General features: G+C 40.9%; 1 protein-coding gene across 1 annotated transcript in view; it reads right to left on the minus strand.

Moving 5' to 3' along the window:
* LOC127657569 (plectin-like) overlaps positions 1 to 25,836 on the minus strand; it is a 101,900-nt gene that overhangs the window by 59,243 nt on the left and 16,821 nt on the right. Inside the window, exons 2-3 of the mRNA XM_052146426.1 lie at positions 8,012 to 8,073; positions 409 to 498 (exon numbers count right to left, since the gene is read on the minus strand). Coding sequence (XP_052002386.1) covers positions 409 to 498; positions 8,012 to 8,073 — 152 coding nt within the window. The remainder of the gene's footprint in view (positions 1 to 408; positions 499 to 8,011; positions 8,074 to 25,836) is intronic.

Consider the following 25,836-nt stretch of genomic DNA (forward strand, 5'->3'; position numbering starts at 1 on the left):
AGGCAGAGGACGATGCCACACAGTTTCATGAGAAAAGCCAAAGTGTCAGGTTTATGTCTCAGCAATATCATGGAATGATGTCAGGGTCGAGATGGCTGGAATATCTGAACCCGGTATTTTGGGTGTTTCAACAAAAGTTTATACTGTATAGCAGTTGGTATAAATTACATATTTTGATATTGATTTTATCCCAAGGCATTCACCATAAATATGGCTGAGTGTACAGGTCTCTGTTGACCTGGAGGTCTAGATGAATATTTTGGATTTGTTTGAAGGCTAGGGGGAAGATTGGAGGTAAGACGGTGGAGTTGGAGAGGTTGGAATCAGAATGATGAGACTTCTTTTGATTAGCTGATTTTGTTTTGACTGTTATTTATTAGTGAAGGCAAGGTAATCAGTGAAACTCACCAGCGTCTCTCCGGACAGCACCTCCAGCAGGGAGATCAGGTTATGTCCATCTCGGAGATCTTCATACAGGTCATTCACATGACGCTGAGCCTGAGGGGGGGAGAAAGGACAATGGTCAATTTCTGATGACTATAACTTCATCACTGAAGGAACAAAACAACAACAACAAAAAAAACAGTATGAATGATGACAGTAGAAACTTATTGCTGGTTACTAGTATAAGGCATTTTTTGGGTACTTTCTTGCTAACTTTGGTCACGAATCATGTTCTCACTGGTCAAGTTGGACATAAGGGTTATAGGGACAAAAATGAAATTGTTTTCATAATTTACTCACCCTCATGCCATTCCAGATGTGTATGACTTTCTTTCTTCAGCAGAACACAAATGAAGGTTTTTAGAAGAATATTTCAGCTCTGTAGGTCCATACAATGCAAGTGAATGGTGGCCAGAACTTTGAACCTCCAAAAAGTCAATGAAGGCAGCATAAAAGTAATCCATATGACTCCAGTGGTTTAATCAAATGACTTCGGAAGGGATCTAATCAGTTTTGGGAGAGATATTTATACCAAAATATAACTCCTTTTTCACTGCATATCTTGACAGCAGTTTCCTTGACGATCATGATCTCATGCTCGATTACGCTTTCTATAGCGCCATCTAACACTCTGTGCATGTGTCAAGCACTAGGAAGTGTAATCCAGTTTGAAATCATGATGGTGCCTAGAGACTGCAATGGCAAGGTGTATAATAAAAAAAGAGTTATATTTTGGTTGGTTCTAGGTTTGCCACAGTATACGGTGTTACCGGTTTTACTCAGTACAAGGGACAACACAGGTGTGAAATTTTATACCGGGTAAAAGGGGAAAACATCCTTGGAATGGAATAGAACAGCCTTAAATAAAGATTGAATTTTTTTGTTAAAATAAAATTCAAAGTTTGAAATCAAGCTGCCTTGCGTTCTTGTGCAGGCTATTGTTTAACGAAAATTAGATACCACTCTGCATCCAACCAGCGGTAATATTTAGTTGGTTTTAATGTAAACACCGCACCGGTGTGAAAATTATGATATTGTAGCAAGTCTAGTTTGTTCTTACCCACCATTCACGTGCATTGGATGGATCTACAAAGCTGAAATATTCTTTTAAAAATCTTTTTTTTGTTCTGTAGAAGAAAGACAGTCATACACAAATGGGAAATCATGAGGGCGATTAAATGATGAGAGAATTTTTATTTTTGCGTGAACTATACCTTTAAGTATGAAGGCCGATAAGTTAAAATACAGATATAAACTCACAATTGTGACTATATTTTTCACAATTGCAACAATATATCTTGTAATAAAGTTATTTATTTCCAAATAAAATTAAGACATAAACTTGCAGTTGTGACTATTTCTTGCTACTGCAAGTTTATATCATGCAATTGTGACTTGTGTTATCAACTCAGAAATAAAGTCAGAATTGTGAGAATTAAAATATATATTTTTTATTTTGGTCCACATTGGACTAAGATGTTTTTGGAGCAAGGATGCTTCTAAATACAAAGTACATTTACGGCATATCTTCTTAAGGAGGGGAACAACACTGAATTCAAAATGATTCATTCCTGATTTGCTTAGCAAGGACAAGACGGGACAATGCAGTGCTCCAGGCAGAACAGCAGGCCACCTTTCCCTTGTCAAAAACCATCTTTGACAAATGATTTACAGGCTGACAGTGTCTAATATTACATCCCGAAGCTTTCTTTTTATTTTCATTAGGTTATACAATAACAGTATCTGTACGTGCATTGACGTATTCATTGGGTTAGATATATGCTTGAAAAAAAAAATGTACAGGACATTTTTTCAGCTAGACTACATTCTGGGCTTCCTCTGGTATTCACCATGCAGCTACAACATGCACTGCTGCCAAACATTGAAATATACAGGAATGCTGTTGCCTAAATCTACAAAGAAACAGTTCACACAAAAATGAAAAGTAATTATTTACCCATACTCACTCTTGTTCCAAACACATGTGGTGTTCATTTATGGGTGAACTATTCCTTTAAATATATAGATTTTTTTACTATTATTATCATTTTTAATAAAGCAAGGCCTAGCCATGTTGCTTCATACAATCTGAGACATTTGATGTCATTGCTCATATGGGAGTGACAACATTATGTGTGCCAAGCACAGAACAAAGGATTGTGAGTGATTTGGATTTCTTTTGCTGTATTGCAAGTGATTAAATCAAATTGTAACAATAAACCATTTTCTAAGGCTAAGGCTCCAGCCGTGAGCATCATTGCACATTCTTCACAGTGACAGCAGAAGAAACGGCCAGGATGAGTGCCTGAGGAAACACATGCATGGGAGAGAGCAGGGCCTGCCGGGACACATGGGCAGATGGAACCTACCTCTGCTCTCCAGTGCTGATGAACGAATGAGGGATGAGAGGAAAAGAGAGAGATCACACCGATGGAAGACATGAAATTGAAGAGGAGAGAAGAGGAGAGAGATGAATGGAGTTATATTGTTTAGAGATGAAAGATGGGAATAGTTGAATAATGAAGGACAGTGTTCAGATTATTAAAATGATTACTAAAATGTGCCACCTAAACTACCTCAGTTATTAGACCACTTTATAAAAGCTTTTAAAGAAATAGCTGACACAAAAATGAAATTGGGTGGGTAAATTATGGCAGAACATTCATTTTTGGGTGAACTATTCCACAGGATTCATTCTGTTCACAATTCCATTTTTTAATTCTTCGTGGAAATCTTATTTTAACTTATTAATTAAATTAACATTTGTAGATCATCAAACTTATTCCAAACCAAATAATTTCTAAAAACCTTGATTTAAATTGAACATGAATACAAAATATTGAAGCTATCATATACACAAAACCTGTAATATAAAATTAAATTCAAAACCTTGTTATTTTGTTACTCTGTAATTCTAAACAAAAAAAAAAGCAAATGTAATAATACAAATAAAAAGTAACTGAATGTTTTTTAATCCCCTTTTCTCCCAATTTGGAATGCCCAATTTCCACAATTTAGTAGGTCCTTGTGGTGGTGTGGTTAGTCACCTCAATCTGGGTGACGGAGGATGAATCTCAGTTGCCTCCGCTTCTGAGACCGTCAATCTGTGCATTTTATCATGTGGCTCGTTGTGCATGACACCGCGGAGACTCACACCGTGAAGGCTCATGCTACTCTCCACGATTCACACACAACTTACCGCACGCCCCATCGAGAGCGAGAACCACTAATCGCAACCACGAGGAGGTTACCCCATGTGACTCTACCCTCCCTAGCAACCAGGCTAATTTGGTTGCTTAGGAGACCTGGCTGGAGTCACTCAGCACACCCTGGATTCGAACTCGCAACTCCAGGGGTGATAGTCAGCGTCAATACTCGCTGAGCAACCCAGGACCCCGATAAAAAGTAACTGTAAGTAAAGGGTAACTGTGGAGCTTTTTTTGAGCTGCTGTTTGAAACAGAGTACAGGGAATGGGTTAAAGCTACTCTGATTAAATATAAGCCAAATTGGCATTACTTCTGAAGTTCAGCACAATGAAATCCAATACAGCATGAAACCTCTTTTTTTTCAAACAAACATCTATTCATCCAACTGTAATGAAAGTGAAATGTCAACAGAAATCCTCAGAGAAGCAGAGCTCTTATTTCACCACTAGACGTCTCTGTTGATGCCCTGAACCCAAGAAGATACTTAAAAACACTCTAATAACAGAACCTCAAAACAAGCTGTATCACAATGAATGATTCAGTGCTACAGTGTAATGCCATGTGTTGGCAGAACACCAATACAGACGAGCCATCATTTGGGCTTATCATACCATAATGTCTCATCTCTGATGCCCATTTTCGGGTTTTGGTCTTTTTTTCCTCACACGTAATCAACTCAATCGGCACAAAGTAGTAGTAACAGCTACTGAAAGCAACAAACCGCAATGCCATCTGAGTGCTCAGTGTTGTGTATATTTGACCTTCTGTGAGTGCTGGTCAAGATTAAACTCATGAGGAGATTTGATATGTTGAAATGTACACACTCCCTAAACAGAGTAGGATTTAGTCAGATTCTTATTGAACAAGGGTTTGTATTTATATAAGTCAAATTGCCACAGAGTTTCTGTCAAATGTAAGAAATCAATGTTTTTCATTCTTATCTTAGAATGAGAAAAAACTAAACAAATCCGATCACACTGTGCTGCTTTTAACTAAAATGGAATTTAAGTTGACCTTTTCTTATACCGTGGTCCTTTAAAATAATAAACAGATTTGGCTTGTGGACCATAATGAATGGGATAGATTAGCATGTTCATTCCAAACTTTGAAACTCCATTAAAAAAAAAAAGATACACACTTGCATCTATTGCATGAGCTTGTGCTACTTTAAAACTAGATCATTCGTGAAATAGTTATGCCATCTCTGCAGATGATATTACATAGAAAATAAATAGTAATAATAAATTAAATGTCAATAAAACTCCTTTTGTCCCACTGAAGCACTGCAGTTCAACCATTTCAGGTATTGTGTATTGTCCTCTAATATTATATTAATATTCTTCTTCTTATTATTATATTAGCCTTCAATTCAGTCTGACTGATACAGTCGGCAAGGTTATTGTACAATTTTCTCTACCTGTAATAAAATCTACACAATTAAGTCTTCTGCAGACTAACTTCTTTTGTTTAATACATTTTTATAAGAAAAAATCATCAGTATTGAATTGGTTTAAAATGTTTTTTAATAGCCAAAATTATATATTTTTCTGCATTTTCGTAACTATAGTAACCAGTAACCCCAACCAGTAACAAAACGTTTGTTATGTTTTGAGTCAATAAATAGAGAGGTCAACACATTTCACTGAACTGTATGAATGGTGATTTTTTCCCCCCCTTTTCACACAGTTTGAAATGCCCAATTCCCAATGCACTTTTAAGTCCATAGTGACTCACCTCAATCCGGGTGGCGGAGGACGAATCCCAGCTGACTCCGCGTCCTAGACATTCAATCCGCGCATCTTATCATGTGGCTCGTTGAGCACATTGTCACGGAGACATAGCGTGTGTGGAAGCTTCACGCCACCCACTGCGGCATCCACGCTCAACTCACCACGTGCCCCACCGAGAACGAACCACATTATAGCAACCACGAGGAGGTTACCCCATGTGACTCTACCCTCCCTAGCAACCGGGCCAAATTGATTGCTTAGGAGACCTGGCTGGAATCTCTCAGCACACCCTGGGATTTGAACTAGCGAACTCCAGGGGTGGTAGTCAGCGTCTCTACCACTGAGCTTCCCAGACCCCCGGTGATTTGGGCCTTTTAATGATATTTTAAATTCTGGCCTAAAAGGGTGATTTTTACCCTCAAAAGAATCATAATTTGGATCAAACCAATCATTGCAAGGTAAATATTGCAATATTGCTTCTTGTTGGATATTAAACACCATATTAATGACACAAAGGCTTTACAAGGTATGAATTTAATCATTATAATAAAAAAAAATTGGTACAACAGTATTTTGAGCGCTCAAAAGCAGATTACTGATTCTCATGCACATATCTGCGAATAAAATGAAAAATAAATACAAGCCTAATTTGCAACGACACATTTAAAAGTGACTGGCGGCATTTCATTTGCGGCACTTAATCTAAAAGCCCCTTTAATCTGCAGAAGCGTCTCTTGTTTTCCATCAAAAAAATATCGTCCATTTACTCTTAAGACCTTTTTTATGTTATTTAAGATATTTAATACTTTTTAAGGATCAGTAGATGTTCAAGGTAGGCCGCAGGTGAGCCGAAATCAAACCACAGCCAAACATCTGTGCAGCACATGTGCTACTGTTGCCTGGACTGAGAATGGCCAGAATACAAAGCTGCAAAATGAATCCAGATGTTCTTTACATGCAGGTTTTCTTATATCAAGTCTTTTGTTTTGGAGGAGTCTTTTTTCCCTCTTCCAGTGTTAATGAACAGGCTTGATTGATTTGTAAGAGTGCAGACGCAGATAACCTTCAGACTTGTTTGCCCAATGATACATCTGTCTACACCTGGGAGTCGTTTAAGGGGAGTTTGTCATTGTGTGTTCTCTAATGAGAAAGTCTAGACGGAATTGTTTGTCTAAATACTGTCTTTTTACACTAGGCAGTATGCATAGTTGATGCAATTCTGAGGTGTGTTAAAACAGAGGGGCTTTGAACTACTAGGTATCCTTTGAAACATATATATGTTTTGGGGAATGCACATTTAAATCTAAACAAACTAAACTAAACTAAACTAAACTAACTAGACACAACATTTCAAGTTCAGGGCATCCAGAGCAAAATGACGAAATCACTGCCAATCAGAGCATATGTGATGTTTAAAGGAATATTCCGGGTTAAGTACAAGTTAAGCTCAGTTGACAGAATTTGTGGCATAATGCTGATAACCACAAAAAATGTTTTAGACTTTCTCTCCTTTTCTTAAAAAAAGTAAAAAATTGAGGTAACAGTGAGACACTTACAATGGAAGTGAATGGGGGCCAATTTCTGGAGGGTTTGAAGACAGAAATGTGAAGCTTCTAATTTTATAAAAGTGCTTACATTAATTCTTCTGTTAAAATTCATGCATTTGTTGAGCTTTAAAGTTGTAAATTGTCATTTTTTACAGTCATTTTAGGGTTTTAGCAACAAAGTTGTAAAATTGGCTATAACTTTAGACAGAAAAGGTTAGTAGTCATTATCAATATTTTGCCACAAATGCTGATCTTAAATTGTATTGAGCCCAGAACATTCCTTTAATATACATCTTTGTGATGTGGGATTTTGGACCAATGAGACTTTACTGTGGGTGGGGCAACACAGCACACTGCCACACAAATTGAAACCAAGCAACAGATAAAATGCCAGACGTGTTGACATCCACAACTGGTTAGGACAAAACCCCGTCAATATCAATGAAGAGGTGTGAAATATTGCGTGACACTTGTCACATGCTTTATTGTTTGTTGCGTTGCACCTGGTTAGTGTAAACTTAACGTAGTGTAAAGTTTTACAACGTAAAACTTAAAAAAAAAAATTTGGTTGATTTTTAAAAAGCTACCCTAATAGTTATGTTATACATGGTATGAAAGCTGCACACAACTTGTCATTCAATGTAGTCCTGGCTTGAGTGGACAGAATATGATCTACAATGTATCCACATCTAAAAGAAGTCCAGGGCTGATTCAAACAGAAATAATGCTCAGTCCAGCAGCAAACCCTCAGTACTCCATTTCCTAAACTGGGTTGTCAACTGAAAGGTTTTAAGCCTTTTAAGTATAACTATAACTACAGTAGTTCTATAACTATAACTAGCTCAACAAAGCAAAATACAAACATCCAAATCACTAAATTTGGCCCCAAGTGATTCTGGGGCAATTAGAAGTGTGATTAAAATCGCAAGTTACAATGCATGACTAATACTGTGTTCAAGCACTAGATCTACAAGGATTATTATTCAGAGGCATTACATGAGGACACGTTATGGATTAGCATGTTACAAGATGTAAACATAAGAAGTGGACATGATTTAAAGGAAATTATCAAGATTTATTTACCTTTATTAGGTGTTTGTTCACCCATTTTGTGAAAGTCTTTTTCTGCACTCGGTCCCGTTCATCTGTGAATGAAAAAAGAAAAGTTCATACATTTCATCATGTTTTAAAAGAACAGTTTTTTAAAACACGTATATACTTCTCATATACCAGTTAATGAGCTAGCCATTTGCAGGTACTGTAGGTTTAAAGCCACCATGACAGTTGTCTCTGTATCAAAACATTGCTCTATGTTTTAGTATCCAGCTAAAAAAATGACCGATGGTATATGGTATTGTGTAAAATCAACTTAACTTAAAGGTGCAGTCAGTAACTTTTTGCTTGTGTCATCTTGGACTTACAGTGACACCTAGTGGTGTGGATGCAGCATAATTCAAAATCGGCAGTTTTCAGTTACAGACGCCATTGTAGAAATTCACTATTCACAATCAGGCATGATTCATTTAATCCAAGAGTGAAATTGTCCAAAAACAAGACGGTTACTGAGATTAAGAGAGTAGTATTCAGCTGGTCATGTGATTTTGAAATGGCAGCCCCCATGAGGAATCCCCTGCCCCATGTAGAATAAAACAGCTTTTATAAGGATACTGATATGACTAGAGTCCTCATCTCATGTGAGTGCTCATGATTTAATACATATGTTTCAAAATTAAAATGTATTTCTTTAGAAATAAAACCTTTTTAATGGGGAAAAATTACTGAGTGCACCTGTAAATGCAGTAACTTTTACTTACAAATTGAATGTACATCATACTTCAAAAATTGTGCTTCATTGGTTGAAAGCCTCCCACAGGGAAGCGTAATGTGTATTATGTAATCTAGGGACACAACATCATCTTGCATTAATAAAAACTGTACAGCTGCTTACACAGACATGAACATTTGGTGCACAAAACACGATGACAGTGGCATTCAACAAACAATTTTTTTGATCATGAATGGGAAATTTTTAGTGAAACCTTCAGACTGCACAAAACAAGAAGCTACCAAACGTAACAATAAAATTAACAATACAAGTTGTGTAAATCAACTTGCACACAGTGGAACCATGCAAGCTCATTATCTATTCAAGCCCAGTGCATGCTGGGAACACCAGCTTTTGAAAAGTTTACTTGAAATCTTTACCAGCAAAATGTACATAAATTAACAAATAAATAAGACAAGATTTTCCACTTCAGGATTGAAACATGATGACACATTCTATAACTATCAATCATAAATAATATTTACTTATAAGCTACAGCATTCATTTTTACATGTTTGGATAGAATTTACTGAATGCTTTCAAATTCACGTCCTCCTTTCTTCAATATTCTTCACCACAAAATCATTTTTGCTTTTTAGTTTTTTTCAGTGTGACCAGCCTGACACATCATCTAATGGGAAACCATGGTTTGGGAAAACTGTTTGAATAATAATGTTTTTGCTATTCCATGTGGTGACACTAATGAGACCAACATTATACACTTCTTTGAGTATCACCCGAGGAAAACGGCCAATTCCTTTCATTTACTATTACTTTAATCAAACCACAGTCCGTCCTTTAAAGTTTTAGTACTAAAAGCACTTACTAAGCTTTTCTGTGGAAAGTTATAGCCAATTTTACAACCCCATTACCATGACGGTGTAATGTCAACAAACCCTAAAACCCTAAAATGACTGTAAAAACAACCATTTAAATGTTCCAAAAATTGGCCCCATTCACTTCCATTGTAAGTGCCTCAATGTAACCTCCATTTTTGCTTCTTTTTTTTAAAGAAATCTAGGGACGAATCAAAATTTACTTTTGTGGTAAACAACATTATTCCACTAATGCTGTCAACAGAGCTTAACTTATATCGAACCAGGAGTATTCTGTCAATAAGTAAAATACAAATTAAATACAAAAATAAAAAGTAAAATAAAACTGTCTGCATAAACATTCAGTTGAACTGTTTTCCCGGGGAAAAAAAAAACTTCAGGGCTGACGTGTCAGCGGAATAAAAACATTTTCTCAAGGAAATAAAACCAGCACAGTCCAATAAAATAAGCTTTTAGAGACAGTGGACTTGTGTGTTTTATAATTTTTAAAACTTTTTAAAACTGTTACTAAAGATTCTGATGCAGTCTATACGCAGTGCAACGAATGAAATGGAACGCAGGTGTCTCGATGTGTTTTTGAAACCTGAAGTTCTTATTAATTCGTCCAGCGTGCTTACACAGGAAAACAATGAAAAAACTGAGCAGATGCACAAATTGTTTTTTGGTGTTAACGGCCCCTAACTCATCCATTCCTGCATATCTGAGTGTGTGAGTGAATCAAGTTCAGAAGGCTCTGAGAGTGCTGACAACGGCGTGTTCGCGCATGTACCCAGAACAACATGTCACCTCAAGCGGTTTTTGCATAGCTTTCCTATGGGGTGGGGGCCCTCTCGACATCCTTGGGCCCCATGCAATTGTGTGGTTGTTAAAACTGAATGGATAATCAAAATCTGTGCCAACAGTTTGATTCAAACCTTTACGAGTCACACTAAAAAACAATCCATCATCAAACAGGAAGATGATCCAACAAAAGCCAAACAGTAGTGACTAGAACACTAAATACCGTTGATAATGGTTTTTAGCCAGCCAAAACACTCCTGTGGAATGACATGACGTGTTCTCCAATGGTACACATTCAGATTGATGGTGAGCAGTAAAGTCAATTACAATAGGGAAACTTGAATGCAAAAAACTGTTAAATCCCTTCATGAATGGATAAAGTTTATTCAGCAGGTACTGTGTATTAGTGTTTGACGAACAACAGCAATTAGAGTCCTTTAAAACCCACAGTTATTTACAGCAGAAGAGTTGAGTGTACAGCTGACTCAAGCCCACATAAACACACCCACAGGCTGGACTTCTGTTTCTCAGCTGACTTGAATGTTGTGATATAACATTAACATGGTGACTATCCATGGGTGGATCTCTGGCAAACCTTTACCACCACCGTTCAACACAAGACTTTTTTTAAGTGATTAAGTTCTTATTGTGGGTGATGAACTATTGAATAATTATGAACACCAGTGTGTGTGGGTGTGCCCTTTAAGACCCTGAATGGCCACCTGGAGTTGTCAGCAGACCACGGCCCTTTGACCCCGGTTCATTGTCTTCTGTCAGGTATCATTTTACAGTGCTAATGCCTTGTGATTAACTGTACATGGCTGATTCTCATGAAACCTGTTAAGGTTTGGAACCCTATTTCATGGCAAAATCAAAAGAAACAAATAAGAAATAATATTTCATGCAACCAACTGACAAATAAGATGAAAATGCATTGCAATGCTAACAAACGCGATGCCACGCATTCTCAAACTAAATGGTAAAATGGTCTGCACTTGTACAGCACTTTTTTAACCTTAGCGGTTTTCAAAGTGCTTTACACTGTGACTCATTCACCCATTCACACACACACGCGCGCAGCACACACACACACACACACACACATGTTGTGTTTCCATGTTTTATGGGGACTTTCCATAGACATAATGGTTTTTATACTGTACAAACTTTATATTCTATCCCCTAAACCTAACCCTACCCCTAAACCTAACCCTCACAGAAAACTTTCTGCATTTTTACATTTTCAAAAAACATAATTTAGTATGATTTATAAGCTGTTTTCCTCATGGGGACCGACAAAATGTCCCCACAAGGTCAAAGATTTCGGGTTTTACTATCCTTATGGGGACATTTGGTCCCCACAAAGTGATAAATACACACACACACACACACACACACACACACACACACACACACACACACACACACACACACACACACATACACACACACTCACACACCAGTGACGGCAGAACAGCCATGCAAGGCGCTAGCCCACCATTGGGAGCAACTTTTGTGTCTTGCCCAAGGACACATTGGCATGTGGAGTCATGTGGACCAGGAATCGAACCACCAACCCTTGGATTAGTGGACAACCCGCGCTACCACAGCGTGGTACTAACTGAAACCTGAGCGTACATCGCGAGGCATATGCCAAGCTATGCACGCAACAGGTGACAAAAACAAGAGAGGACACCTGTGCGAGAGTTCGGCCACACACAAAACCGAAATCACACACCCGTGTTTAAGCTCGATGCACCAACGTCAGTAACAGACAGAACATGGAGCATGAGTGTCCGGATCCTGACACAGACCTAAACCGAACCAGACAGGAAAGGGTCCTGAATATAATATATCACATTGCAAAAAAACATAATGATCCTATTGGATTAATTTTCTATATATTTTCTACTATTTATGTAATATATATATATATATATATATATATATATATATATATAGGTTTCATGATAATCATCCACAATTTATTATTCTGGGTTATATGAGAATCTCAACACTTATTAAACATCCAGACAGTAAAGATTGACATTAGTTTTGTGCTACATACATTTTTATTATATAAAAAAAGATGCATGAATACAAATATACATACTGTGATGATCAGGGAAGACAGACAAGAGTGCGGATCCAAACGCAGGCTTTATTGGGATAAATAAACAAACACTAGAACAAAGGAAAGTCCACGATGGGAAAACAGGCAGGAACGCGAGAACAGCAGGGGAACCTTGGACGGACGACAGGGTAACCATGAACGGGTAGACAGACTGACAGGGAACACGGACAGAAGGCGTTTAAGCAGACATCGGAACTGATACACGGAAACGTGATACTAACATTAACGAACGACAACCACAACACAAACAGACAGTGCTTAAATACACAGACAGAAAACAAAGGAACCAATGAGCAAACAAAACCAATGACAGATTAACGAAGACAGGTGATAATAAAATAGACGACAGCTGCGGACAATAACGCTGTGACAGCGGTGATGAGGAGTGAGGACGAAGGGAAGTGTAGTTCTAACAGAGACAGTGAAACACAGGCGGGCAACAAGGAAGACATGACAGGGAGCGTGTTCGGTGAAACAGAAAACACGGGACGGATAACAAGGAAGAGTGACATGGAACGTGACTGGCGAGGGTGAAACAGAAAACACGGGATGGACCACATGGAAACGTGACATGAACGTGACTAGAGAACACAGGGATCGTAACATAGCCCCCCCTCAAAGGACCAGATTCCAGACGGTCTAAACAAACTTAAAACCCAAAAACACAAAATGTTCCAGGCGAGGGGGGCTAGAAGAGGGGGAGAAAAGACAGACCAAACGGGGCACAAGGGACACAGGGACAGATCAAGGAGGCACAAGTGACAATTAGGCAGACCACGGGGGAAAAAAGGGAGATGAGACTGAACACTGGGGCAACTAGGCAGTCCATGGAGACACAGGGGCCAGACAGGCAGACCGGGGAGGAGAAAAGGGAAATTACACAGTTCACTGGGGCAACTAGGCAGTCCATGGAGACACAAGGGGCAGACAGATAGACCCGGGAGGCCGAGAGGGAAGGCAGGCAGTCTATGGGGTTGCGATATCGGGCTAGGGTCAGGTGGTCTTGGAATCCTCCACCAGGAAGGAACTGGTTTAGGAGGCCAGGGAGGTATTGACTGGGCAAGGACAGGTCTAGGTGAACTGGGAGGCGGCCACAATAGGTGAGCAGGTTTGGATGGCCCGGAAGTTGGCCACGAGACAGGGACAGGTTTAGGTGGCCTGGGAGTTGGCCACGGGGCAGGGACCGGTTCAGGAGGCCTGGGAGGAGGACACAGGTCAGGAACAGGGTCAGGGGCCCTGGGAGGAGGCCCTAGGATGGGAGCAGGGTCAGGGGGCCTGGGAGGAGGCCACAGGACAGGGACTGGGTCAGGGGCCCTGGGAGGAGACCACAGGTCAGGAACAAGGTCAGGAGGCCTGGGAGGTGGCCACGGGACAGAGGCCGGTTTAGATGGCCCGGGGGCTGACCACTTGGCAAGGGCCGGTTCAGGGGACCTGGGAGGTGGCCACAGGACAGGGACAGGTCGAGGAGGCCTGGGAGATGGCCACAAGACGGGGACGAGTCTAGGAGGCCTGGGAGGCGGCCTTCGGACAGGGACAGGTCTTGGTGGTCTGGGAGATGGCAGTAGAGCAGGGGCCGGTTCAGGGGGCCTGGGAGGAGGCCATCGGACAGGGACAGGTCCTGGAGGTGGAGCTAAGGGAGGCTCCGGAAGCTCAGGAGGCGAAGCCGCAGGAGGCTCGGGAGGCTCTGGTGGCGGAGCCGAGGGCGGTGAAGCCGTAGGCAGCTCTAGAGGCGGAGGCCTGGAAGGCGCTGGGGACAGAGCTGAGGAAGGCCCAGGAGACGGAGCTGAGGAAGGCGGCGCCGTAGGAGGCCCTAGAGGCAAAGCCCTGGAAGGCTCCGGAGGCGGAGCCGAGGGAGGTGGCGTCATAGGAGGTGGCGCTGTAGGAGGCTCTAGAGGCGGAGGCCTGGAAGGCTCTGGAGACGGAGCCGTGGAAGGCTCAGGAGACGGAGCAGAGGAAGGCTCAGGAGGCGGAGCAGAGGAAGGCTCAGGAGGCGGAGCCGAGGAAGGGGGCGCCGTAGGAGGCTCTAGAGGTGAAGCCCTGGAAGGCTCTGGAGGCAGAGCCGAGGGAGGTGGCACCGTAGGAGGCTTTAAAGGCGGAGACCTGGAAGGCTCTGGAGTCTCTGGGGGCGGAGCCGTAGGAGGCTCTGGGGGCTGGGGGTGGAGCCATAGGAGGCTTGGGAGTCTCTGGGAGAGGAGCCGTAGGAGGCTCAAGAGGGGGGGCCATAGGATGCTCGAGAGGCTCTGGAGGCGGAGCCCTGGAAGGCTCGAGAGGCTCGAGAGGCTTGAGAGGCGGAGCCCTGGAAGGCTCGAATGACTTGAGGGGCGGAGCCCTGGGAGGCTCGAGAGGCAAAGCCCTGGGAAGCTCAGGAGACGGAGCTCTGGGAAGCTCGGGAGGCAGAGCTCTGGAAAGCTCAGGAGGCGGAGCTCTGGAAAGCTCGGGAGGCGGAGCTCCGGAAAGCTCGGGAGGTGGAGCTCTGGAAAGCTCGGGAGACAGAGCTCTGGGAAGGGAGGCAGAGCTCTGGGAAGCTCGGGAGGCGGAGCTCTGGGAAGCTCGGGAGGCCTGAGGGGCACTGGCTCTTGGACGGTCCTGGTTACTGGCATTGGACCTGGGACGATCATGGCTACTGGTGCTGGCTCTTGGATGGTCATGGCTACTGGTGCTGGCCCTTGGACGGTCATGGCTACTGGCGCAGGCTCTGGGACGGTCATGGCTACTGGCGCAGGCTCTTGGACGGTCATGGCTACTGGGGCAGGCTCTGGGATGGTCGAGGCTACAGGCGCTGGCTCAGGGATGGTCGAGGCTACAGGCGCTGGCTCAGGGACGGTCGAGGCTACAGGCGCTGGCTCAGGGACGGTCGAGGCTACAGGCGCTGGCTCGCTGACGTCGGAGGCGACTGGCGCTGGTTCACTGACGTCTGGGGCTGACGGCTCGCTGGCCGTGGCAGGCGTGGGCTCTGGCTCGCTGGCCGTGGCAGGCGTGGGCTCTGGCTCGCTGGCCGTGGCAGGCGTGGGCTCTGGCTCGCTGGCCGTGGCAGGCGTGGCTCCGGCTCGCTGGCCGTGGCAGGTGCGGGCGCTGGCTCGCTGGCCGTGGCAGGCGTGGGCCGGGAGGCGGAAGCCTGTCTTCTCCTCCTCCTCTGGGCAGATGAAGTCGACCGTGCAGGCTCACTGACCAAGGCAGGCGTGAAGGGACGAACCACGGGTGAATGGAGGGTTACCACTGTGGGAGGAGTGGCAGGGTTCTCCTCGATGACGCCCACAGTAAACGGCGAAGCGCAGACCAGCAGAGTCTCCTCAATGAACTCGCGGAGCGTCCAGCCACGCGTCGTCGGTGGTAACCGCTCCTGGAGCACACCACTCAGGTTGGCCTGGAAAAACGCCACCAGGTCGGAGTCAGAGAAGTCAGTGGCACCCGCAATCAAGAGGAAATCGCGGGTGTAGTCCTCCACCGAACGGTCTTCCTGCTTGAGGCTCAGCAGCTTGCAGCTTGCACGTAAAACCGCTGGATCCATGTTAGAGGGTCGTTCGTTCTGTGATGATCAGGGAAGACAGACAAGAGTGCGGATCCAAACGCAGGCTTTATTGGGATAAAAAATAAACAAACACTAGAACAAAGGAAAGTCCACGATGGGAAAACAGGCAGGAACGCGAGAACAGCAGGGGAACCTTGGACGGACGACAGGGTAACCATGAACGGGTAGACAGACTGACAGGGAACACGGACAGAAGGCGTTTAAGCAGACATCGGAACTGATACACGGAAACGTGATACTAACATTAACGAACGACAACCACAGCACAAACAGACAGGGCTTAAATACACAGACAGAGAACAAAGGAACCAATGAGCAAACAAAACCAATGACAGATTAACGAGGACAGGTGATAATAAAATAGACGACAGGTGCGGACAATAATGCTGTGACAGCAGTGATGAGGAGTGAGGACGAAGGGAAGTGTAGTTCTAACAGAGACAGTGAAACACAGGCGGGCAACAAGGAAGACATGACAGGGAGCGTGTTCGGTGAAACAGAAAACACGGGACGGATAACAAGGAAGAGTGACATGGAACGTGACTGGCGAGGGTGAAACAGGAAACACGGGACGGACCACATGGAAACGTGACATGAACGTGACTAGAGAACACAGGGATCGTAACACATACATTATGTAGCCACGAATACACGTCTGTGGTTTGCTAATGTTTGCTCATCAAAGGCTGCAGGAGACATATGGACCAATCAGGTGAGATTGCTTAAAGGCTAGTATTTCAAATTTGAAATTGAAATTAGAATTAGAAATTCAAAAATAGAATTTGAAATTCCTGGAGTATGAGACCTTTTATAGATAAATAAAATAAAACACATTCAAGTGTTTTGCAAGTTTTTCTGCTTCAGTTGTTGTGGTGTTGATTCACATTGTTTCTAGATTATTGTGCAGAGTGATCAGATGTGTTTTAAATAATTAAATGCGAAAAGCTTAATTGGCCAAAAAAATTTACTTTTTCACAAAAACCCAAATTTCAAAATGTTTTGGTCCTGGCACAAAATGACCAGCTGACATAATTTCACTAATCATATCAGCAGCACCTGGGAAAGTGTGAACGAGTACTAGTCAGGTGAAATCACTCTATCAGACTGATTGCTATAAAAGGAGGAAAGCGGTGCTTACAATCATTGTGTTCTTGTTCGCAATGTTCACCTCTAAAGAAAGACAAGCAGCCATCATCGTTTTGCATCAAAATGGCCTCACATGCAAGGAAATTGCTGCAAAGAATAATTGCACCTGAATGAACCATTTACATCAAGAACTTCAAGGAAAGAGGTTCAACTGCAGTGAAGAAAGCTTCAGGATGTCCCAGAGTGTCCAGAAAATGCCAGGACCATCTCCTCCTGAAGAGTCAGCTATGGAATCGTGTCACCACCAGTGCAGAGCTTGCTCAATATTGGCAGCAGGTTGGTGTGAGTGCATCTGCACGCACAGTGAGCCAAAGACTTTTGGACAACGGCCTGGTGTCAAGAAAGGCAGCAAAGAAGCCACTTCTCTCCAAGAAAAACATCAAGGACAGACTGAAATTCTGCAGGAAGTACAAGGATTGGACAGCAGAAGACTGGTGCAAAGTTATTTTCTCTGATGAAGCCCCCTTCCGACTGTTTGGGACATCTGGAAAATCGATAGTCCGGAGAAGAAAAGGTGAACACTACCATGAGTCCTGTGTCGTGCCAACAGTGAAGCATCTTGAGACCATCCATGTGTGGGGTTGCTTTTCATCCAAGGGAGTGGGCTCTCTCACAATTATGCCCAAAAACACTGCCATGAATAAAGAATGGTATCAAAACGTCATGCAAGAGCATCTACTCCCAACGATCCAAGAGCAAGTTGGTGATGATCCGTGCATTTTTCAGCATGATGGAGCACCATGTCACAAGGCAAGAGTGATAATGAAGTGGCTCGTAGATCATTACATTGTAATTTTGGAACCGTGGCCAGGCAACTCCTGGATCTTAATCCCATAGAGAACCTGTGGTCAATCCTCTAAAGGCGAGTGGACAAGCAGAAGCCCACAAATTGTGATCAACTCTGAGCACTAATAAGGCAAAAATGGATCGCCATCAGTCACGATTTGGCCCAGAAGCTGATATCCAGCATGCCAGAGTGAATTGCAGAGGTTATGAAGAACAAGGGTCACAGTAAATATCGACTCTTTGCAAATACTGTATGTTTTTGCCAATAAAAGCCTTTAAAACTCATGAAATGCTTATCATTGTTTTTCAGTATACCATAGAAACATGTGAAAAATAATCTACAAATACTGAAACAGCAAACTTTGCAAAACACAAAATGTATGTCACTGCCAATACTTTTGGCCACGGATGTATGCACACACACACACACACATAATATTATATAATCACAAATGACTATCACTGGTATGGTAATGCGTGCTCACTAAAGGCTGCTGGTGACATATAGACCAATCAGATGAGATGGTGTAAAGGCTAGTATTTATAAACCAAAGTCCTGTAGTGTAGTGTTAATTACTGACTTATTAAATGCAAAGGTAGGCACTCTGAGAAAAATGAAAACAAAGAAACTCTGTAGTGTAAAATGAATACGAAAGATGCTGCACTATTTCTAGGTCACTAATCAAATGTAAGCAAATTTGTGCCTTTGTTGATCTTGTTAACACCTTGCTTCCATTGAAGTACACAAGATGCAGTTTGAAGCATTACACTGATTATCAGGTTTTGTGCAAATGTATGTAGCTCAAGCACATGCTGTTCTTAAACAAAAGGGAAATGTATTTTCATTTCAAAATTTCACTCAAATTGTTATGCTGGAAATAGAATTGTTATTAAACATTAGTATAGTAAAAACTGCAAAACAGGAGCATGTGAAGTGGAAGAACAAATAGGAACACATCTATCTAACTTATGAGGCAATGACCACTCATCTCTAAATAACTGCGTCTGCGAAGACAAGTATCCACAAACTACAACTAATTACAAATAAGACTGAATTGTGCAGAGAGCGAATTCCTGACACTAGTAGGTGTATTTGAGAGCTCTCCAAATTACCTTTCCTGCCATCCATGGCTTTCAGCATCCCCTGATAGTGCAAGTCATCTGAAGGGAGTCTGTCCCTCTCCAAACTGTCTGTCGAGTACTCCCTCATTCTCTGTTGAGAAGTCATCTTCCTCCTGTCTCACTTACAGCAAAATATCAACTTCTGTCCCAAGTTTGTTTCTTAAGCCAACACCAATCGATGTTCTTTATAAGTCCCTTTTCCTTATGTTGGTAGTCCTCACTTTTCCAAGAAAAAACTTGTAACAATGCAAAAACAGTTAAGATGTAGGTTTCTCTTCTCTCTGTGTTCCTTTCTTTCTTTCGGTTTAATTCCTGTTGATGTTCTATTCTCTGCCTCCTGTAAAGGTTATCTATAAGCTACAGGTAAGACATGGTGGTTGGAGGACATTGCGAGCTGCAGTCGGTCCCAGCTCACTCCCTGAACTGTCATGTTGGTGGGGGCAAGGCAGGAAGAGTGGTTGTATTCAATGAAAGGGAGTGGGAAGGTGTGTCCGACAGTATGCCTGATCTAGAAGCACACCCTCTCCAAACAGACACACTAAACACATTAGGCACATCTCAGCAGAATCAAGGAGAGTGACAGAGTCGTGCAACTTCTTAAGAGAAATACTGTAAATGAGTTTGTGTACAATGTGTAACTGGTGTAAACGCAATAAAAGGTCCAGGAGTGCCATATAACCATTGCATAATCACACTCTAAAACGACTGATGCCAACAAACACTACACCAAACACACACAGATACACACACCCCTTTAATGATTAACCTCTAATAACATTACCTGAGCGGTTGGCAAGTATACAATACAAGTTAAGCTTAGTAAGCATTTGTAGCTTAACAGTGATTAACATTGGACATAATTTTGACTCGTCCCACATTTCTTACAATAAGGCATTTACAATGGAAGTGAATAGGGCCAATCCATATACATTAAAAGACACAGTTTCAAAAGTATAGCCACAATACGTAAATTATATGAATGTTAATGTGATAAAATCACTAACTAACCTTGTCTGTGTAAAGTTATATCAAATAATACAACTCCATTGCTAGGACAACAACAGTGGTAAACCCTGTGAGTTTATCACCCTAAAATCAGAGATTTTATTAGACTAAAATCATGTTAGCACATATAATTTTTTACATTATGTTGCTATACATTTGAAACAGTTTGTATTTAAATGTTTATGGACTGGCCCCATTCACTTCCATTGTAAGTATATTACCGTGACCACAATTTTTGCTTCTTCAACACGGGTTGAGTTAATAATATTTTTTGTAGTGAGCACTATTATGCAACAAAAGCTGTCGATTGAACTTAAATTGTATTGAACTCTTAATCTTCCTTCAATTGAGAAAACACATGGAATATTTGTACTCTTAAAAATCTATTTGTCACACTGCAGGATCATTTAGAATAAAGTATTGAAAAGAAAAAGTGGTTTAAAATTGTGAAAAAAACAACAACAAGAAATGGTGATCAGTTACAGGACATAAAATATACACATTCCCTTATCCATTAATCTAAAATCTTGATGTTCATTAAGAAAAAATCATTATGCGTCAACTTTACATACGCAAAGGTATATAGATGGACATTTTATGGAAACTTTAGGTAATGAGTGACAGCTCTGCCTATGCTGGAGGTCTTATCAAAGAGCCAAAGTACGTGAGATGAATTTGGAGATTTGGAGGATATACAGTAGATAATGGGGTGTTCACAAACCTGCAACATAAACTTCAAGAAGCTTCTCGTTTGATGAATTGTTCAGGCTCGCCAGTGAGTATAACAGTCTGAACTTGTCCCTGTGTGTTTGACTGAGAGTTTATTTTACGATTTCTTACACTTTCTTAGCAGATATGGAAAGTCACATCTTTATACTTTTATGTCCTGTATGTGTGTTGATACAGGCGTGACAAGGTGTGACATGACTCAGCCTTTTTTTTAGCTGAACACAGGGAACACCTTACATAGTAATTTGTACAAGATGGCAAAATCATAAGATATTGTATGATTAATGAAAAATATATTTAGTCAACCCCTATTGCATGTAGCTTTTTTTTTTTGATAAATGTATTTATGAAAATATTTATGGCTACACAAGTAATTTTAAGTTTAGCGTTGAAAGCAAAAATGTATTTCTATGCAGAAAATGCCATTTAAAATAAGCTGTATCAATAGCTAATAGAGGAGATTAGTTCATTACACAAGAAAGGTAATGGCTAAAAGTACATTTCCAAGGCACTTCAATTTCCAATAGACAAAGTTGGCAGCACCATTCGTACATTTTTTAAATATGGTACAACAGCAACCTTCTTCGGGTGTGGAAGAAAGCAAAACTTCACCAAGGGAAATATTGACTCCAGTTGACCGAATATTCAAGAAGTAATTAGGAAAGACCTGTGGAGTCCTGGAAGGTTTTATAGACGAATGACACAAAACTTAAAAATTAGTTTTAGACCCAAGGTCAACAGTACGTCTAGAGTAAGATGACAAGGTGATGACAAGAACAACACCATCACCACAGTCAATCATGGAGGTGGGTCAGTCCTGTTAGGGGGGTGTTTTGCGGCTGCAGGAAATGGCTATCCTGACTATGTGACTGACACCATGGATTATTTCAGGTATTAGGCCATTTTGGCATGAAAAATGTGATGCCTTCAGTGTGTAAATTGAAGCGTAGTGATCACTGGACTTTCCAGCAAGACAATAACACCAAGGACGCATCCAAGTTGTCCAAAATCTGGTTCAGTTATGGGTCGTGGAATGTCCTTAAATGGCCCTTTCAGTCATCATTAAAATCCCATTGTAAACCTTTGTTGGGATTTCAAAGAAGAAGTGGCAGCACAGAAACCAAAGAATGTCAATGAGCTGGAAGCTTAAATTCTAATAGAGAGGTGTGCGAAGCCTGAGAACACTTACCTGAAACATTTATTTGCTGTTATTAAGGATAAAGGATCCTCCACAAATGATAGACTTTGGGGGGCTGAATATTGTTTACATGACATTTGAGGAGAGAATTAGATATTTTTTATTTTCAAATTTGGGTAACCTGAACTCTTTGATCTCAAAATCACTCAAATGTCTTATTACACAGTGCACAGCAATTTTCTGTCTACAGCAGCTTTCTCGCATTAAATGTCTTTCTGGTGGATGTGTAAATGACCTTTTATAATGTAATTTTCCTGGAAGTTATTACTCCACCCCCATGCCTCACACTAACCACGCTTTTTGTTTTGTTTATTAATAAAAGGAGTAACTAGTTGAAATATATTTTTGTGGTAATCAACATTATACCACAAATGCTGTCGATTGAGCTTAACTTGTACTGAACCCAGAATATTCCTTTAACTTGAATTGAACCCAGAACATTCCTTTAAAAACACAAAAACAACCAAAATCTAATATGTAATACAGGCATAGGAATGCATGGCGTGCCCTGTAACAAATGAAATCAAATTGGTCATAGGTAAGGTTGAAGATTATGTTCAAAGATGTTAAAAAACAATGGTGTAATATGGTAACGCCTCACATTCTTTGGCAAGGCGTAACCACACCAAATTAGCCATGAAAGAGCCTCCCAATACTATCCACAACTCTCTCTCCCTCTGGATCCTTCTGTTTCCCTTTTATATGTGAGAGCATGTAGAGCGATGACTGTCACGCCCAAAGAGAGTGAGAGAGAGGAATGTGGAATCAGTGATCCTGCTTTGATCACACCTGACTCACAGTAGATCTTGACATTTAACAACCACAGAGCTCACGGTAGCTCTCTCAAAAAAGGCTTGTACATTATCTGTAAAAATCAATAACACTATTGAGAAAATTAATGGTATTTTTCCTTTCGGAACCCAACTGTTGTGCACTATTGGACAGTCAGAAGACGCCATTGGGTTACGTTATGTGCCTTTCCATTGGCTTATGATTCTTAGAGCAAGTGAATGCCTCATTATGCAGTAATATCCAAGCTTACTTTCTAAATCCAGGAATCAAGTTATGATATGATTGTCAGCAACGGATTAGGAGAAATCTCAGTTTAGCTTGAGATTCACCACAGAACATCAACAGCAGCAGCTGAAGTCTAAAATAACATATTAGATGGACAGCATGGAAAACATAGTGACCTGCCAAAACGTTTTGTCAACTCACTCGTAGGTATTTCTGGAAGAAGAAGAAGAAGACATGAGTAAAAATGTAATAAATAGATGTCTCCCTCTTCTGGCCAATAATCAAGTAAGCTGTAGTTATAAATTCATAGCCAAAAGTATGTTGACCCCCCCATCCTTGAAAAGAACAGGTTTGGCAATTTCAGCTATACCTATTACTAACTTGTTTTATAAACATGCACCCATACAATCTCCTTAGACAAACAGAACTCCCTATTAATTGCCAACGGTTTTATAATTAAATGTTCAATGGACATGTTTAAGGGCATATGGGTGTGGTATATCGGTGTCAACATACCGATGGCCATGTAGTTTAACTTCAGCAAAGGCAATTTGCTGAGAGAAGTATCAAGTTTAACTTCTTTAAATGACAGATATTAGGACATGAAATGATCTCAGCTGAAATCTATGACATGCTTTCTTATTTTGACTGCATTGCCTCAGTGACACAATTACATCTGAAATGCTGATGGTGCAGAGACTTACTGACGGTGGGATGGTGGAAATCTGAGATCAGTTGCGTAAACACACAGTAGCCATGGCAGCAGAAGAGAAGTACACACACTTAATCATTTCTGTATTTATAGTGTAAACTTAAGACTGATTCTCCGTAGCCATAAGGACTTCTTAATTATTATGACTTTTGAGTGTGAGAGTGTGAAGTGAAGGTGAAGTTACCTCAAAAATCCAAATAAATCTACATCACACAGTGAGTGGACAAAATACAGTACTGTGAGATTATACCATTTCTAATAAACTAATATCTCCCTCCAGTCATACAAAGTTTGTGTATCTTTGCTGCTGTGTTCTTTGTTGTCTTGTTATTCATTAATGAACCCCTACATGGACTCTTAAATAAGAGAACATTCATGTTTTTTTGTTGTTTTCATTTGCAAATCAAAGCACTAGCCAATCAGAAACGCTCTCTACCTGTCAATCATACTCCGTGTTCTGGGTTGCTAACATGTTTTTGGATGGCCTGTGTTTGAAGGGATGTTGGTGGTTTAATTCAGTGGCAAAGTCTTTTGAAATTTATCAAAACAGTTGAAATCACTTACAAGTTGATAAATTGGTTGTTGCGAAAAAAAATCTGTTCAGAGGCTGAAATAATTTCTGAATCGTCAACTGGTGGTGTGGTGATGTTCTTGCATCACTACACAGTCATAAGCATAGTTGTTAACAGCACAAAAAGTTAAACAATGTCTAAATATCAACTTAAAGAGCCATACTAACTCTGTGTTTACAAGCCTAATGCAGGATTAATTCACCTTAACTTCACAATGATTCAAAACACCTCTTCAACAAAACAGGATTAGGATGAATAAACTGGCCAGACATTACGAAACAGGTGATGATGTTCACAAAAGAATAGAACACAAATATAAATATGAATAGAGGGAGTGACTTGAGTATCAAACTCCTCCCAGTCATGAAACTTCATTTACGGTAAACATCTCACTTACCAACACAGCACATCTTGTTGTACAAAAATTTCATTCTGTCTCCATAACTTCCATAACTTCTCTGGAAATGAATTCCATTATTGAAAAATCCATCTAGCTCAAAACATCCCGAGGCATTGTTGGGGTCTCCTGTGGTCATCTTTATAGTGTGTTGTGGGTAAATTATTTCCCACGCTTTCCCTGACCTCATTCACTGGTGATAATGAAAGTAAAAGGAAGTCACTCTTATCCAATGGGAAAGCTGTCTGAGCAATATATCTGTGTGGCAGGGCGGAGGGCGGGGCCGGGTCGTGATCATACACACCCGGTCCCTTATCAGGCAAATTAAGCCTCCGAGAGGGATAAAGGCCAATGACAGACGGTGGTGCAAGGAGAGAGAGATAGTTTATGGACATGTCCGTCATGTGTATGTGTTTGTCTTTTGTTTAAGTATTTAATTAAAATATTATTTACAAAATACGTAATATTTATTTACAAAAGACAAACACATACACATACACATGACGGACATGTCCATAAACTATCTCTCTCTCGTCGCACCACCATAAATTATATCACATCTAATAGTGGAATGCTGATTAGTATCACTAACTGATCATTAGTTAATTGATGCCTTCAAACATTTAAAAGTTATGAAATTGTATTCATGAAACTTGTAACACTTTACAACAAGGTTCTTTAAACGAACACTAACTTGTTAATACATTAGCCATAGCTAGTGGGGTGAAAGGTGGGAACAATTCTAGGGGCCAAAATGTCCAGAGGGCCCCACAACAAATTCTAAACTGTATTTGTTTAATAGTAAAAGGGCCCAGAGCAATATAGAGTCAGGGGCCCAAATTACCTTGCTACAACCCCGGGTTTCATTATTTAATTTAATAATTCAATAAAGGTTTTACAAGTAAAACATTTATACTTTCATTGATAATGTATAAATACATTACATTTAATTAATGTTGAGTTTTAAATGTAGTTCATGATAAGATTGTGTTCATGATAGATATTGTATTTACTAATGTTAACATACAACCTTGTTGTAAACTGTTACCATAAAACTCTGATACAACACTGAACGTAATCAAATGTATTTTATAAAGTTGTTACTGATTGCTTTCTTTAT

The sequence above is a fragment of the Xyrauchen texanus genome, chromosome 17 (assembly GCF_025860055.1).
Source record: "Xyrauchen texanus isolate HMW12.3.18 chromosome 17, RBS_HiC_50CHRs, whole genome shotgun sequence".
NCBI classification, from domain to species: domain Eukaryota; kingdom Metazoa; phylum Chordata; class Actinopteri; order Cypriniformes; family Catostomidae; genus Xyrauchen; species Xyrauchen texanus.